The sequence below is a fragment of the Montipora foliosa genome, chromosome 4 (assembly GCF_036669935.1).
Source record: "Montipora foliosa isolate CH-2021 chromosome 4, ASM3666993v2, whole genome shotgun sequence".
Classification (NCBI taxonomy): Eukaryota; Metazoa; Cnidaria; class Anthozoa; order Scleractinia; family Acroporidae; genus Montipora; species Montipora foliosa.
Window position 1 is genome coordinate 43066993 of NC_090872.1, and position 17500 is coordinate 43084492.

A 17500-nucleotide genomic window follows, 5' to 3' on the forward strand; every position below is an offset into this window, starting at 1 on the left:
CTCAAAGATTACGCTGAAATTGTCGCTATGCCTGTGCGCATTATCCTGAATAGCTCATATCTTGAACAAGAACTTCCATCCATCTGGAAGCAAGCTAACGTTACTCCATTGCCCAGAGAGAGACCAGTGACCGTTGTGTGTAAACATCTCAGACCGATTTCATTAACAACCACTGTCTAAAATAGCTGAGGCTTTTGTTGTGCGCTGGTATGTTGGATTTGAAATTACGAACGCGATTACCCCTGACTATTGCCCTTTAGTGAGATTACCCACGAGGTCCTATTACTAATTAACTGTAACTGTAGCAATGTGGGATAATAAAACGTTTGTGTGAAAAAGTTGAAATTATATTCAATCTGTTTTGCAAACAGTAGGAAAAGAGCAAGAAAGACCCCATCCAAGTGCATGTGATTGACGCGCGAATGGCGTAGGTTTCCAATTATAGGTATCCAACTTGGAGTTGTTCAAATTGGATACCTGTAATTAGACACGCCAATTACGCGACAAATAGGCGCGCAAAGAACCAATCAGATTCAAGAATTTTGTAATAGTTAGCAACTATTCACCGAAGTGGAGGTGGCCACGAAGCGGCTTGGTAAATATCCACCACTAGCCACTGACACTGAGGTGAATAGTTGTTTTAGTATATTCTAAAACAGTGAAATAGTATAGTAAGATGATTTTAACTCATTTATTCCTGCAAAGATTACACTATTTTCGGGCGCAAATTCCGCGCGAATTGCTCGGAGGTGAATAGCAAAGGATATCCGGAGTTTGAGTAGCCAATCAGCGCGCGACTTCAACGCTATCCACTGTTTTAGTATATATTAATTACAATTATTGTAATAATCACTTATTGAAATCTCAATCTTATGTAGCTGAACATAAGTTCCTTCTAAATGAAGAGAATATGTGTATCACATTAGAACATCGAAGCAAATCGTATTGTATCAAGGAAATAACTAGTGATTATGTTAGTAGGTCTGCTGTGTATATGTGGGATGAAGCGTGGTTTAGTGAGTCCAAACGTCACACGCACGATTTTTATCATTTTATGGTTTCGGAGTTCACAAAACAGCGCAAAAATTTTCTCTTTGTTATCAGGATATTGAAAGACTTACTCTGTGAGTTAATACGCAAGTCAGTTGCCAAAAGTCACCCTAAACTTCTCCTGAGACGGTGAGTAATCTTTCAAAGCAATTTGCGTACAGTCTTTCGCTCCCATGATCGAACAAAATTCGTTTACTATTTATCTACAGAACTGAGTCAGTGGCCGAAAAGATGCTCACTAATTGGCTGGCATTTTGCATGTATCATTTTCTTAAGGTGGGTGCATCTTGGTTGCGTAGGCAATCTGTGTATATGTGTGATAAACACTGCTGCAAATGATTGCAGAGTGTGCCATGGCTGAATATGCGCGAAAGGAAAGTAAACATGGGATTTCCATTGCCATGTCAATAAATCAAGGCCGTATACAAGTTGCATTACAATTAAGTCTATTATTATGGTCTTTATACCACTACCTCATTAATTTCTGCAATTTGATTGGCTAAGAGAGAAGATATTTCTGAAAGTTTAAATATTCATATGGAAGAAATTCCTATTTTCGTGGGAACCAACATCACGAAGTCATGTTTAAGAAAATGGTGGACAGATTTCCAGATTTTGAAATTCAAAGAGCCGAAACACCAGAAAAGTACATCAACCTGGCTAAATGTCAGGGCCAGCTGGGTCGAAGGCAAGAATCTGAAAATCAACTTACTCATTTGTGGAGGAAAACAACTGGACAAAATGTCAAATATTTTTGTCCGGTATTCTTAAGTACGAAGGCGTAGAGTGCGACTTGGACAGTTTGATAGTAATGCTAGCTTCATTGGGCCGACACCAAATAGCAAAGAACTGCGCCTTTTCGATTGCAAGGGATGAATTTTCATACGCTTGACCAAAGAAACACAGTGCGTGGTTCAAGTACACTGAACACAAAGTTTCTCAGGCAGTGCTGCAGTACTATAGCCTGATTTGTACGTGATATTTGGTATAAATTCCACTCCAAATTATTTTTACCATTATAACTGGTGGTATTTATGCCATAATATAATAATTATCTACATACACTGTGCTGACATTCATACTTTATCACGCTTCAGGTATTACTGAATATTACCAGAAACTTAACTATACTTTTTGAGTTATGTTTATGTGGAGGCTGTGAAAGTGAGCTCTATCAAGGATCCATGTCCAAGCTGGTATAGTAAGAGGTTTTGCTGCCGTGCATTCATGTAGCTCGTCATGAGGTCTTTCATCCTCAAAGAGGAGAAACATTTTGTGACGAACCAAAAAAATGGCTGCAAGTGAGGCACAAGCGAAGGTTAGGAATTCCAGTAAAAGTATGTCAAGAAGTTTAATGTTTGCTTTCTGACATTATAAATTCTTTTATTATTCAGAACGATGCTGGCGAGCCGCTATTCATGCTGTTTAAAGCAGTGAAACAACAAGCTGAAAAGGGTCCTGTGGATGCAGTGACCGGAGAAGCTAGATACTCCCTCAGTGAAGATAAATTGCTCAGGCAGGCTGTTGATTTCAAGGTATGAGCCACTTCTGTTATGTTCGGCGTTAAGTGATTTTAGTACGTCTCTGTTAAGTCGCGTCATGTGCGATGAGGCATAGTTGTAAAGTTTTACGTGATTTTCAGAATATAGCGTCATTAAATTTAAAGTGATTCTTTTTCTTCCCAGGCTTCACTGAACCCAACTGAAACATGCAAACTGACCCTGTTTTTGTGAAAGTCTTTCGTCTTAGAATCACTTCTTATTTTTTGCACATTTCAGTAGACACTTTAAACTGTCATTGACACATCGCCTAATTCTTTACTTATAACCTTGAAAATGGCGTTTGTGGACGCCTAAACCTCTCTTTTTCAGTTTTATCTTTGCATGTTTGCTCTTCGAATTTGCATCTGTGTTCACTGGCTAGTTTTCTCTCTGCTTCTCCTTCTGTTCTAAGGAAATGTCTTCAACGTCATTGGTTACTGTCAAAATAAATCGAGAAGGGATTGGGTTGATTGTCGTAGGTACTTACGAACTTTTTGTTTGGACTTTGTTTTTGTGGGGTTTGTCGATGACAATGAGAACACCACAAAACAGGGGGTTTAACATCTTGGTCATTCGCTCAGTGTGCTCTTTTCGTGCATTTAGTTTGGTATGATTTTGTTGTCCAGCGTTCTTCTTTCCTGAGCAGCGGTTCAATCGGCCCTATTTTATCCTTATTGTTAATATTTTCTGAAAATTTATTTGGTTTTCTTTCAGCCTCTGGGTGTTAGTGTGAGCTATAACGGCAGTCCTGCAGTTGCTGTGGTATTGCTTGATTGTGATACTATATCTCAGGCCAAGGACAAGATTTTAGATGTCGTATTTAAGGTATCAGTGAAGCAGAAAAATGTTTTCAGAGAACAGTAAAATTCCTCCTAAAATTTGAATGTGAGGTACTAAATGTAATTCAGAGGTCCAAACAACCTATAAAACGCTGCTATCTTTACTTATCACTGGCATTTGGTTCCAGAATTCTCCATTCTCAAGTCGCCCTCTAATAGATGACCTTCGACTCGGTGAGTATTATTAATTTTCATACCGTCATCGCTAAATTGTATACTCATTGTAATAATAAAAAGAAGCAATTTTTCGTTTAAGTCTCACTAAGAGTTGTCATAAGTAATGTACTGGCTGCAAGGTTTATGATTCCTGCGACCGATAGGAATCCAGACTGTAACATCACGTAATACCGTTATGAAAGAGGGAAGGGTTTCTAAGGCAGCCGTTGATTTACTGCTGTGTTGGTCATATCTCGAACGAGTTGGAGAATGTCTTTGGTTCAGTGTCCGAGGTAACTCCACCACTTTGGGCTGATTCTCCAACTGGTCTCACCTTTGCTATGTAAATCGATAAAAATGATTTGTATAATCCTACCGGTCTGAGTTGTTGCCGTCTCTTTGAATAACTGCCTTGTGTTGGAAGACAACAAAGTTCATTTCCAGTTACAAACGCTCTGTAAATGAAGGCAGATATGATTGTTTTCCTCTTAAGCATGCAAACAGCTTTTTTTGGTCATTCTTCTTGGTGCTTTCAATTTAAAGTGACATTGTTCTTCTCCTTCAACATGTGCATTTATATTAAAAATTTCCACTCAATTACTATTGGTCAAGAATATCATGAAATAAATGATCATATAGTTGTACTGCGAAAATGGAATACATAAGAGTTGAAGACTCTCGTGTATTTTACTTTTATATTGTACTCTTCTCCGACTCTCATGTTTTTCAATTTCCGCAGTTTCTGTATGTGCACATTTTACACATTCCATACCATTCATTTGTTTAAAAATATATATGCAAAAATTTCAGCGCTTTGATTGGCTGAGAGCACATCAATTAATCCCAGAGTGCAAAATAGTGAAATTAGTGCAGAAAGTTAAAATTAATGCAATAAAGGTAAAACTTTTGCATTGATAACCAATGCGTGATACGCATGCGTTGCTTCTGCTTAACCATCGCGACGTTTTTTCATGAATATTATTAATAAGTAATCACATGGTTTTTTTCGTGCAATTTGGAATAAATAAGCATTTGTGATTTTCTTCAACAGTTAAAATTGCACTCGCCCTAGGGGCTTTTGCAATCTTGTGCGTCCTTGAAAATTTTACTCGTGCTTATTTATTCCAAATTGCACTCGAAATCGTGCGATTTCTTATACGAACTCTTAACGGGATATAAGTCACTCTCACAATTGATCAGCTCCCATTCGGCTTGATAGCTCAGTTGGTAAAACAGTGACGGGGAATCGCACATTCATGGATTTCAGTCCTGTTCAAGCCTGGATGTTTCAAGGCTTTTAGTTGCTGATTAACTGCAACGGTGATCCCCAGCTCTCGTGTTTTTCAACTAAGCGCAAAGTTTGGAAAGTTAAGTGTTTTGCAAAACTTAGTCTTTAGTCTTGCAATTGTTTTGCTTTCTTTTTTTTCTTTTACATCTATCGCATTTTCATATCTGGGATAGTTCAAGCCATCTTGAAATTGCAGTGATTTTATTTGGTACCTGTTGGCATTTTCACCAGGGCTTCCCGCGGCACTTAAAAAGTTGTCCCTTGAAAGATCATTGCTTTGTTGCTTGTGATATTTAGGTTTTAGAATTTACGAAAATTCTATGCAAGTGAAGGTGATGAAGTCCACCGCTCAAAGCCAATTTTAAAGTTTTTGTAAGTATCGCATTGTTTAACCTTGAATTTATCTGGAATAAAACAGAGTGGGACCAAAGTTCTGGACGAGTTCTGTCTCTGCGAGATGACGATTCTCAATCATTGATTGAGGGAGAATGGAGAAAGATAAATACCCTCCGTCATTATCAGGTAAGAGGTGCATTTTCCGATATGCAAGTTCTTTGTTGGCAAATTAGTGTCACTTGTGAGTGACTCATGGACCTAGATAATCTATGATCTATAATTGCTCAAATTATTTTGTAGTTTTTTTCTCACATGATATTTATCTCTCGTCTCATTGCTTAACGTTGAAATATAAGCAGGCCGAGAAGCTGGTCTAGTGACTTTCCTCCTGCTGGTTAAATTCTCTATGTGACTTTTCGATTTTAGTTTTCTAGTCCAGTTTTGCACCACGCGAGTACTTTCTTTATTCTTGGTTTTTGCCGTATCTTCAGGCAAAACGTTTACTTGGCGATAGAGATTAATTCGAGTAGGATTAGGCGCAACTACGGCCGCCATTGGTTAAAGGCCGGTTGACACATTAAGTACGCGGACGCAAGCAGACGCACAAGCAACTTACGGAGATGCATTAACATGTCGTTTATTAGTGCTTGTGATTAAGAGGTTCTCAGTCTCCGTATGTTACTTGAGCTTTTTGCTTGCGTCATATGTGCAACCAGCCCTGACCAAGAATTGCCGTTTTTATACTAGAGACGCATAATTCGTCTGGGACCAACTTGGGCACGGAAGGCATTAAGTGTCTAGACGAGCTTTCCAGTTTAGTGCCTCTTATAAGACAAACTAAAGTGGATAGTTCGTCCAGATGCATTATGCGTCTTTTGCCCGTCTCCATATTAGACGAATTTAACAGACACCCGAGTTCGTCCCAGACGGATTATGCGTTCGTCCCGTCTTTACATTAGGGAGCTTTAGCAACGACGATGGGAACGGCAACGAGAACGTCATGTAAAAACATAATTCATGTTATTGCGATCACTTCGCGACTATTCCAAGCTTTTTAATATGACAAAGGTGTGGCAGTCCCTCAGGAATAAAACCATTACGAGAGGCGCTTAATTTAGGGGAGAAAAATGACTTTCTCCATAACACCTCAAACTTCGTTATTTCACGTTGTAGTTTTGCCGACAACGGCAAGGAAATGGACAAAAATGGAAAACGCACGTGCAGGGCGCCCAAAGCTATTGTTTTTGCCCACTGAATATGCAAATTTGTAACGTTCTCGTTGCCGTCGCCGTTGTCGTTGCTAAAGCTCCCTACTATAGCTAGACGGATAACATGAGAGACGCATAATTCGTCTAGACGGATTATTCGTCTCTGGTATAAAAACGGACACTGTTTGTCTGTGGCTTCCAGTAATGACATGCAAGGGACATTATCTTCAGTCCCCCTTAAAGTCTTGGTAACTGTCTTTTTATTGAAGTCTGAAACAGGGATTGTGAGGAAAAAGGAAAACTTGCTTTAGCGCATCACTGCGGAGTACAAAGACCTAAGGAAGCAACTTTTATGTCTCGTTTGATTATAGGTGACAGACAATGCCACACTCAGACTTGTCACGGGACAAACATATTTTTACAGCTCGACAGATTCTGGTCAGTACTTGGCGAATTTCCTGTTTTACATTGTTCATTATTCCCACGAAAAGTAACTTACTCAACAAGGTCACAGGAACTTTATAGATATGAGGGTTGTTTTGTGAAGGCGTGATAATTCATCAGCAAGAGGGAAAAGACATGGTCTTCTGCAATATATACTGTACCATTACTGCATTTGAACTGGACACTTCATTCCTGTTACCAGGAAAGTCCCAGGTTAATCAGCTTCTTCAGGTTATTGGCTTAAATTGAAATGAATTTAACCTATTGTTTTAACCAGACAAGGTAAAACGAACGATACCATGTTTCGGAGTCATAGATTAAATTACTAAGTAGCCTCTCTAAAGTCGATTTTCGGCAAGAATTCTCTTCAATTTTACCCGCCATGCCAACAAACCTTGTAAGGCTAGTCAGCACAGCCTTGATTTCTTGCGAGCGGATTTGTAACAAATGTATTAATTTGCTTGAACGATTGAGTGGATCTCGAAAAACAAAGGTGGAAGACCTCGCAAACCTCAGCCCTTGAAAGTTATATAAAGATCTATTTAAGGAACTTCAATGCTCGACCAGTGGAGAAGTAAAAAGTTCCACGACAGCCAGTTTGCCGAAGTCGTATTACATTAAGTGAATCTGGCTTTGCCTTTCTGATACCTGTGGATTTGTATGTTTATTTTGTATTTTCGCGTGTAAGTGTAGTCGGGATGCAGTTCGAATATTCTAGATAACAATAAAAAATCAAGTTCCTCGTTCCTCCTGTTTCTTCATTTATTTGTAAAGAAACAAACCCACATCCCCTCATTTTCGTCCAGGAAATGGAAGTTCTTAGCACATTCACATACGCTTTCTGCGGATTTCCGTTTCGTCGCAACGCATGGTAAATTAGCCCTGCTAAAAGACCATCCTTTCGCTTGGCTTTGCATGAGGACTTTTACAAGCAGTAACTCTAATTATATTTTCTTCGCCATCGTTTCCATGTTCAGCATCGTACCTCAGATTTTACAATCTGCAAAGATAATTCATCCATCGCGTCAGTACATTGAGCCGACCGCAATGTTAAAGAACGCAGCGATCAAAGGGTTTAGATGCTGCAAAATACACTGCCGTATCCATTTCTTTGTAGCGGTAAGTGCAAACCAAAACAATAACAAAGGCGCGCAAGGCATGCCTTTCGACAGAGTCTTTAACTTACTGCCATTTTTGCATTCGGTCAATAAAGGTAACTTTTTAAATGCAATTATGGCAATTATCAAAACCTATCTTGATGGTAAAATTGAAAGTAAACTTCGCCCAAATGGAATCTGATTTAATCAGTAAAACTAGCCGGTTTTGGCTACTGCAACATACATAGGGCCTAAGCCGAAATGTGCACTTAATCAAGAACTTGAAGTACTTGGAATAAAGCCAATTGGATTGTAATCAAAGAAAGATGTGTCGTTTATGCATTCTAATGTGAACTGTGCAATGCGTTTTTGACACGCTACGTTCGTTTAACATGATCATGTCAAGGGACGTAAATTGTCATCGTCCATCTTCAAACACTGTAAGGGCCTTTTACTGGAAGGTCTCAGATAAACTACCGGGGGGTACTTTTCCTGGTCCTCAAGAGTTTGGCTGTTTAACACACGTGTTATTTGTTACACGAGAGAGATTTCCTGTGAATGTGAAATCGATTCCATTAGTGTCAAATATTTGTGCAATGTTTGAAAGTTTGGGAGAACTCGAAAAAGCTGTGGAAACACTCGTCTGGGCTCGTGTTCCCACAGCATTTCTCGTTCTCCCAAACTTTCACTCGTGTTTTTATAACATGTGTACATGTTTTCTATTTCTTAAATATCCTTATACGTACATGTTTGAATTAGGGATATATGTATCTTCACTTATAACCAAAGTAGTAAGTTATCAGTATTTATAATGTGATTTTTTTAATCTGTTCCAGAATTGAACAAAAAGAATGTGCGTTTGGATATACGTGTGGGCTTCAGTCCTGGAGGGAGCTACAGTCCTTTGGCCTTTGGAACCACAGATGGACCAGACGAGGGTGGGCGGCTGTGGCATCTGGTACAAATAAATCTCTTTCATTAGTATGAACGGCCTCATTATCAAGTGCGTTACAATTACAGTACCTTAGAATAAACTATATTACCGGGGTTTACATTTGATGCTACAGTTTTTCTCTCTTTGGTCCTCTACGAATGAAAAAGCTGTAATTGTTTGGTTTCTCGGGGGACGTGATCAGTGAGAATTTAGTCTTAGCAGAGGTGGGAACCATGGAGCCAAGACTTGCCCAAGCACACAGATGGAAGCCGGGTGAACTGGTAAGGTGGGACTTGATGAATGTTTGTGCAGGAAATGAGAAGCATAATGTTACGAGCAGACATGTTATGAAGTAAATCAATCATAAAAACGAAGAAGAGTCGTGGCTCAAGTATGCTACCATGGGGAATTCCCACAGAGACGAAAAGAGGATCACGTGGAGCCCCTCTGAAGGAAGTATTGCAGAAAGAAACGGACATACTTATGAACATATTCGGGAATTCATAAATGCCAAGCTCAATTTAATTGGCCTAAAATCCTACACTCCCGTCATTTGTATAGCATTTGTTGTGATAGCAAGTTTTAGCTTCATTTTTGGCTATTTTACTTTAGGATGTTAATGCGTGCACTGTCGTACCATTTTATAACTTATCTTTTTTATTTACAGGTTAAACAATTGGATTACCCAACCGACAGAGCTGACGATGATCGCAACAGCAAATTTGTATCAGAAATTTATTTAACACGTCTCCTAAAAACAAAGGTGAGGTTTTAGCGACGTTTAAGTAATAAATACTTATTACTCAACGTATTAAGTCATAGGGCTGATAACTACAGTCAAGTGTGGCTGCTTTTGAGCATTATGCAAGTTTGTTTCTGAGTATTGTCCTAAAAGGTCAAAAGATGTTTACTTATGAATTGGCAGCATATTTGTCTTGATAATGGAGTTGTCAACGTACCCATCAAGGGAAGTGGCTTCATATCCAACTCATGGCGCCAGCGTTGTCACTTTAAGTTACTACATGTATCTTCTTTGTTCTGTCAAGTGTCAAGTTTCCATTAACTTTGTCAAATTTTTTTTACCTTTACTTACTTTGCATGCAAACTCGGTCTAAGGACTAAGCATTTACTTGGCATTGATAGTAGTAAACTAACTCCTTACAGGGAACCATTCAGCAGTTTGTGGATCGTTTGTTCCACACCGTTTTTAAGATGAATCGTCGTGGTGGTTCCAGTCTTCCTCCAGTTATCAAATTTCTGTTTGATCTGCTCGATGCACAAGCCAAGGAATTGAATTTAACCGATCCTGAGGTCTTGCATACCTGGAAAAACAACAGGTAATAACAAACATCTTGTAACTGAGAAAAGTAGTCACGTTAGCCGTCAAGAAAACTTGGTAATTTTTGATCCTTTGAGCTTACGTTTACTTCTATTTTAATTTTTCAGTTTACCTCTGCGATTCTGGATTAACATAATAAAGAATCCAAATTTCATATTTGATGTGTGCAAGTCAACCATTGTTGATTCCTGCTTGTCCGTCATAGCACAGGTGAGAGATCTTGTCATAAAGGTGTTTATCAAGTTCCTCAATTGACATTATTAAGACAACTCTACTAATTATAGGTGAGTACTGGAGAAACTTCTAACGTATTCTTTAGCGATTGTGAACCAAGCTGATAAACAATTCTTTGGATAAATAAAACAACATTTTTTACCTTTTCATGACTTGACTGTTTAGACCGTCATCTTCCTATGTAATCTTCAGTTGCAAAATGTTCTCATCATGACATAGGATGCTGTTCCGGCAACCACGTCTTGTTAGCTACAAGCGTCTCTCTTAGTTCTTCACAACTTATCTTAGTAAGACACTGATAACGTTAACTAAGTTTTAGTGGGCTGAGCCCGCGAAGATAGTTTTGGTAATTTTTAAAAGAAAAAGATCTGCCCATTTTGTTATTTGAAGGGTTCGTCCGTTTACATCATCTCATCGTTTGGTTGCTGACACTTGTGCACTGATATGGTAAAGAAAATTAATTTGAAACTTTTTCTCATCCATTGATTTGACGGATGTTTGGCTTTTTCGTCTCAAGAACAATGTTAAAGGGCGTGACGCTTGCCTTTGATATTCGGCAGAGAGTGACCTGAATTACTTTCTTTTCATAGCTGTTCATGGATTCGTGCTCTGTCTCCGAACAAGTTCTCGACAAGGTAAAATACCCATTACATTTAGAGCGCATGTTGAGGAATCATGAAGTTTTGATCGTGATGTCATTAACAATTGCTCTTTGTTTCCGCAGGATTCACCGTCGAATAAACTTCTTTATGCAAGGGAAATACCAGGATATCGTCAAGACGTTGAAAGGTCAGTCAACAACTTAGTGGGTTGAAAATGCTTTGGAATGTACTTATTGTATAGCCTGGCTATCAGGCTTTTCGTAGAAGGGGAGGGAGACGGAAAGAAAAGAATGACACGAAGTCTTTCAATTGAGCCTTCTGCGATACCCGTCTCCAAAAACTAGCCAATCAAAAGTACTTTCGGTCACCTACCTGCCAGGTGTGTCAACTACCATATGTGAAAGAGCGCTCGGTGGGAATGGTGTAAATAAACTTTGCACCGGAATGGACAAGGTTTGCATAGTTTGACGTGAACGTCTACTCACAAAATACGACAGTTGTGCGGTTACGGTTCCGTTGTTCTGTGAGATTACAAACAGAGTTTTCGGGTGCTTTCAATGGAAAGGCAGTCATACTTGCAAAATTATTAGACACTATAGGAATTCTTGATCACCAACGCCTTGTGTGTAAGAGGTACGCGAGAAAGAGTGTTAATTCAAGCTTTTACCGAGTTACAACAAGTCGTTACGGCTTTTTCTGTTGGAGAAATATCAGAGGAAGTTTCAAGTGCTTCCCTACCATCTACTGAGAGAGATGGGCATCGAATTTTAGAACATCGTCAGCGATCTCCGACTGGAATACCCTGCGAGCAGAGTCCCTTTCGATCTTCCTAGGTAAGTCGGGAAGAGGAAAGAAGACTCTGCCGGCCGCCTCGACTTTCTGTGATTTGCCACTCGTCCAAAGAAGTGGATGAGTCAGTCCAGTTTCGACTTGTCCAACCTGTTTTTATTTTTTTATTTTTTCGCATGATCAATCGCCACGCGTCATCAATGTTTTTGTAACTTTACAACAGCGTGGCAATTTGCAACTCTCTAAATTCTCATGAGTATTTCCTATGTTGGTTACAGAAACCTATATTTTTTTCAGTAAAAAATAAAATGGCGATTTAAAAGTATGAACTGCTTTGAGATTTTAAGGAAATGATTCCTTGTGTTGTCCCGTTTCTAACCCCAGAAAGCTATATCGTGTGTATGGAAATAATTATGCTTCTGCATAAAGCACAAAATTAATAGTCATTAGTGCATACAGTTTACAGTGATCAAACACCTCTGAGCTGACAGCAGTAAACAAACAAGCCTTGCAAACAATAACCAACAAAATTATCCAACATTTAAAACTGACATTACATGCACAATAATCTCTTTCACAACCTTTTTTCGTTTGATTGATAATCTTTACATCCTCTCTCTTCTGTTTAGAACAACAGCAAAAATCTTACTGATTAAAAAGTGGGAGAGAGAGAGAGAGAGAGAGTGAAGTGAAGCTAAAGAGTAGTAAATTCGCTTACTCGACTGAAATTTCACAGTCACACAATGCAGCTCACGACTGGCCCTCCATTTCACACAAAAAGCCTATAAATGTGATTGTTGAAACATGCTTTTTCGTTTCTCAGCGAGTTTTACAAAATGTTTGAGGCAGCGAGGCATGCATTAAGACGGAAAACGAACCGTTGTAATTTAGTGTTTGTCTCTCCCATGGTCTCTCGCTCTGTTTCTAGTTCTCTCAGCCTTACGGCGTTCTTCATTGAAATTTTCTCTTCTCCTTCCTCGGCCTCTCTCGAGGCTTTCTTCGTCGCTTCTTCTCTCTTACTCTTTTCTGCTCTTTAATCTTTATCCCGTTGCTCTTCGCGAGGAAAACGCGGGTTGCCAAATGCAACGCTGCCACACGGTTTCCAGCCAAGAAAAATTGCCTGAACACTCCCGTCTCCTGCGCGGGCGGACGAGCGTACGCTGACGTCATAGCCAAAATTTTTCGCATGGATAGATTTGAATGAGGTTAAATTTGGTTAAACATTTAAGGATAAAAATAAGCGAAATAAGTTTTACACAACGTTTCGATGACTCCATGTCATCATTTTCAAGTGAGGAGAGAATAAAATGGATAACTTAATGTATTCCATGCGAGGTGATAAAAGAAAAGTTGTAAAAGTGTACGTATAAATGGTGACAAATTTACAAATTCAAATAAATAGTTTTGCGCGTATGGAGTCTGATTGTGTGTTTAACCGTGGCCTCTTCATCTTTATGAATAACATTTCATAAATCAGACAGTCCAGTTTCCGTTGCACTTCTTCAAAACGGAAAAATTGTTGGTGAAGTCACCTATGGTTTCCAGACCGTGGTCGTTCTTTAAGTGCTTGCCGATTGCTGAATAGCGGTATTCGCCAATACGTTGAAGTAAGTGTCGGCTGATGTAGCCGACATACTCTATATCACACAAATCACATTGGTAATCACACACGACGCATTGTTGGCTAATTATAGGTGGTTTGGGCTCACATCTTGAGGTCTTCAGAAATTTTACGACTCTTGAACACAGGTTGAAGATTGTGATCGATTTTGTTGCTTATATCTGATAATTGCCTTCTCACTGCGTCGGCAGACTTTTGATCTTTAAAAGGCAAAACCACTATGTTAACAGCATTTTTGTTAATGGATAATTGGGCTTGCACTCCAGGGTTTTCAGACCTCACTGAGGTGACAAAGTGAGAAATAGTGGAATTAATGAGGCTGTCAGGATACTTGGTTAGTAAACCTCATCTTGAGATGATCACTTTCGGATTTGAAAGACTCCCATGTGGACGACAGGTGGATCGCACGATGTAACATAGTCTTCAGTAGCGATTTCTTGCACCTTTTATAAATGTGGCTTTAGTGGTAAAGGAGTAGACCGGTGTTCGTCGGTTTCCAATAAACGCTAGTTTCCAGTTTACGGCCTTTCTTAAGCACTTCCATACCGACCGATTTCCAAAAAGATCTTACCCATGGTGCTCCGCTGTGCATCGCGCGCCCGAGCTCCACTAAAAAAAATCGCTCAAATAAACCCTGAAATCAGTATCGAATATGAAAAGGAGCGTTGTGAGTAGACGGTGTGATCGTAGCGGACACGATGGTGTACCCGGGTGGTGTACCAGTCCATAAAGGAAATGCAAGGTCACTTTTTGCCGCAATGTAGCATTTGTGTTTTTTAAAAATGCAAGGGATGGAGTTTTTTAGTCTGAAGTAACGTGAATAACCACTAATGTTGCTCGGTTTAACGTCAATGCTTTATTTGGATATCCTTGATCTGGATCATATAATCGCAGTTATTGGATTAAATCACCAAATGAATAGTAAGAAACAGGAAGTGTTAAAATCTGACCAGATGAAGGAACTGAAACGGTGTCACGGTATTATTAATGATAGGCACATCGAGTGAAAAATTTGTGTAGAAAACTCTTCTGGTAACAAAGTTAGAATTCGTAAATGTTTAGAGTACCCCGAACAATGGAGTTACCCATGACATGGAAGGGTTACGTTTTTGCAAACGTTGGCCTTGTAGCACTTATATTTCAACAGAATTAACTATTGGAGGGTAATGTGAAGTGCTCGTTTTCTACCCATGTAAACCATGTGCGTTAGCCCTACTAATGGAATTGGGCCCACACAAGGCCAGAGACAAACTCTGACCTTGTCTACCAATAGTTAATACCCAGCACATGGTTTCAGCTGTGGTTTTCCATGTTTAAAGGCTGATTTACACGGTACGATTTTTGCCGCGTGCGATAAGCTTACGACAGGCCTACAACTCGTTTACGATTGTCGTGTACGTCAGAAAAAATGTCGTAGCATTTTAAAACAAGTTTTTAAACGCTACGACAATGGTAAGCGCAATGTTCGTCAATTTACCCAATTGAAACCGTCCGTTCGCGACTTTTTACTGGGTTGCCAGTATGGCAAACCCAGTCGAGGTCTGCGTTTGATTTGTTTGTTTTATTTTTGTCCGTGTCGATAAAAGTCTTGCCTGTCACTCCCCTGCTAAGTGGTGTCTTTGTTCATAGAGCCTTCTGCGCGTATTTCCTTAGCATCGAGAGGGTAGTGGAAATGCGTAGATTTGTCTGGTGGACACAGGAGAATCATTAACTTAGCCTGCTATGGCGTCGAAAGTCATGAAACGCGAATGGCGTTTTAGTGGATCCTTAAACAAAATATACCCTTATGGAGCTCAATAATGGCAAGTCATTTGGATACTGAACAAGACAGGCGGTGGAATCTTAAAAGCGACGAGTAATGGACTTCGACAACAATCTGTCGCCAGTCGAGCCGAAATCAAAGTGAGCTGCCTTTCTAAAATATAAGATTTTACCAAGTGTGCTGTTATGTAGAACACTGAAACCAAATGGAAAATTCTCTGGTAACTTATGGGTTCAACAAAGAAAGAGAACGAATAGAACACGTTAAGTGGATCTGTGATCAACTCTGCACAGTCTTCAGGTAAAAAAAAAAATTGGAAATGTGACAGCCAAGAATTATTTGAAAGAAAGCTTGTCGTCGTCTGTTTTGTGCTTCATTCAAGGAAAAGGTTCTTCATGGAAACAGTTTGATCCTGAAATTTAAGTTTGTTGTAATATTGTGCATATTTGACACGACTGAGTTTTTTCTCTTCACGCACGTAATGAAATAGGAAGGGGTTTTTGCCTCTAATAGCAAATATGTTGTTTGTTTCAAAAATTTGTTCGCTGGAAAAGGCACAGGTAACCCAGGTTCACTGTGTGCGTCACGTAGGTATTAAAATATAAAGAACACATGAGGCGAAGTTTAGGTCTGAAAATTTGCTAGAAAATGGAAATAAAAATCGATAAAACTTACCATGTGATGAGCTGTTGTTGTCTTTAATACGTACACGAAGTTTCGGGAAAAATGGTCCCCGTTCACCTTCCTTCATAGTATAGTGACAAGGTAGGAGACGGAAGCCAACTTATGGACTCCGATCGACCCAAAACAAGCACGATTTTTTTCGCGAAAATCGAATCCAGTCGCTAAATAAACACGCCAGGCTCGTGGAACATGAATTTCTCTAAACCATGAATCCACTGAAGCATCTCCAGGTAGCAACCCGAAGCCACCAGACTGCGTAAAACTTGTAAGTTAACCTCGTAAAATGGCGGCCAGAAAGCGTTGTACTCGCGAAGTGTCCAATTCGAAATGGCACTGAACTCTGGACGCCTGGTGACGAGTTTACTAAGTTCTTGAGGGAGGAGAGTCCCACATTGCTAAAAACAAAACTCACTGAGCAATCTGGGACTCCCCTCCCTCCAGGGGGACTTATTATACTCGTCACCAGGCGTTTTGAATTGGACACTTCGCGAGTACAACGCTTCCTGGCCGCCATTTTACGAGGTTAACTTACAAGTTTTACGCAGTCTGGTGGCTTCGCGTTGCTACCTGGAGATGCTTCAGTGGATTCATGGTTTAGAGAAATTCATGTTCCACGAGCCTGTTGTGTTTATTTAGCGACTGGATTCGATTTTCGCGAAAAAAATCGTGCTTGTTTTGGGTCGATCGGAGTCCATAAGCTGGCTTCCATCTCCTACCTCGTCACTATACTATGAAGGAAGGTGAACGGGCACCATTTTTCCCGAAACTTCGTGTACGTATTAAAGACAACAACAGCTCATCACATGGTAAGTTTTATCGATTTTTATTTCCATTTTCTAGCAAATTTTCAGACCTAAACTTCGCTTCATATGTTCTTCATATTTTAATACCTACGTGACGCACACAGTGAGCCTGGGTTACCTATGGAAAAGGTGGCCTTTATGAATTCATCATGTTTTATGATATGTGTGCTGGATAGTTTTTATGGCAATAGTAAAGCATTTTCTCTGCTCTGTCTTGTTTCTCTGTAAGCAGGAAAGGTTTCATGAAAATAAACAGGTCTGTTGGAAGCGTGCTTTAGTTTCAACAAAATGAGCCCCAAAATCAGCAAAAAATTGTGACGCCGGTGAATAATAAAGTAGCTTCTATTTCCAAAATGATGGAATTACCTGGTGATAAATAACCTCGTCTTGGAGAGTAAATTTTTGACTTTGCAGAGACAATGGTGGGCGATTGTGATCTTTGTTTTGAATTCGCTCATTTATTGTCAAACTTTATAACACTGGACAGAAAAAGAAACTTACGAAAACCCGGTATCTTGCCATCATTTGACACAGATGCTTCACTGTTTGGCAAGTAAACATGCCGCGGTAACTTAATCACGGCGCCCGCTGAATTCCGGCGATGTCACTTTCGATTTTGCGATTTATTTGTGCAACCAAAACGTACAATAACAAAATTGAACGTAGCAAAAATCTCCCGAAATGTTTGTCGCTGATCGTAACTGTTTATATTCTATATTCACGGTTCAAAATTAATGTTGTTTTCATGTCGTAAATATGTTATTGTCGAGCAA

At 39.6% G+C, this 17500-nt stretch overlaps 1 protein-coding gene across 1 annotated transcript in view; it reads left to right on the forward strand.

The window, feature by feature from the left end:
• LOC138000827 (plexin-A1-like) overlaps positions 1-17500 on the forward strand; it is a 43403-nt gene that overhangs the window by 14837 nt on the left and 11066 nt on the right. Inside the window, exons 5-17 of the mRNA XM_068847491.1 lie at positions 1105-1179; positions 1260-1326; positions 2445-2585; positions 3306-3416; positions 3559-3604; positions 5293-5396; positions 6790-6856; positions 8796-8917; positions 9561-9656; positions 10058-10230; positions 10340-10442; positions 11057-11101; positions 11191-11255. Of these exons, the coding sequence (XP_068703592.1) occupies positions 1105-1179; positions 1260-1326; positions 2445-2585; positions 3306-3416; positions 3559-3604; positions 5293-5396; positions 6790-6856; positions 8796-8917; positions 9561-9656; positions 10058-10230; positions 10340-10442; positions 11057-11101; positions 11191-11255 (1215 nt within the window). The remainder of the gene's footprint in view (positions 1-1104; positions 1180-1259; positions 1327-2444; positions 2586-3305; positions 3417-3558; positions 3605-5292; positions 5397-6789; positions 6857-8795; positions 8918-9560; positions 9657-10057; positions 10231-10339; positions 10443-11056; positions 11102-11190; positions 11256-17500) is intronic.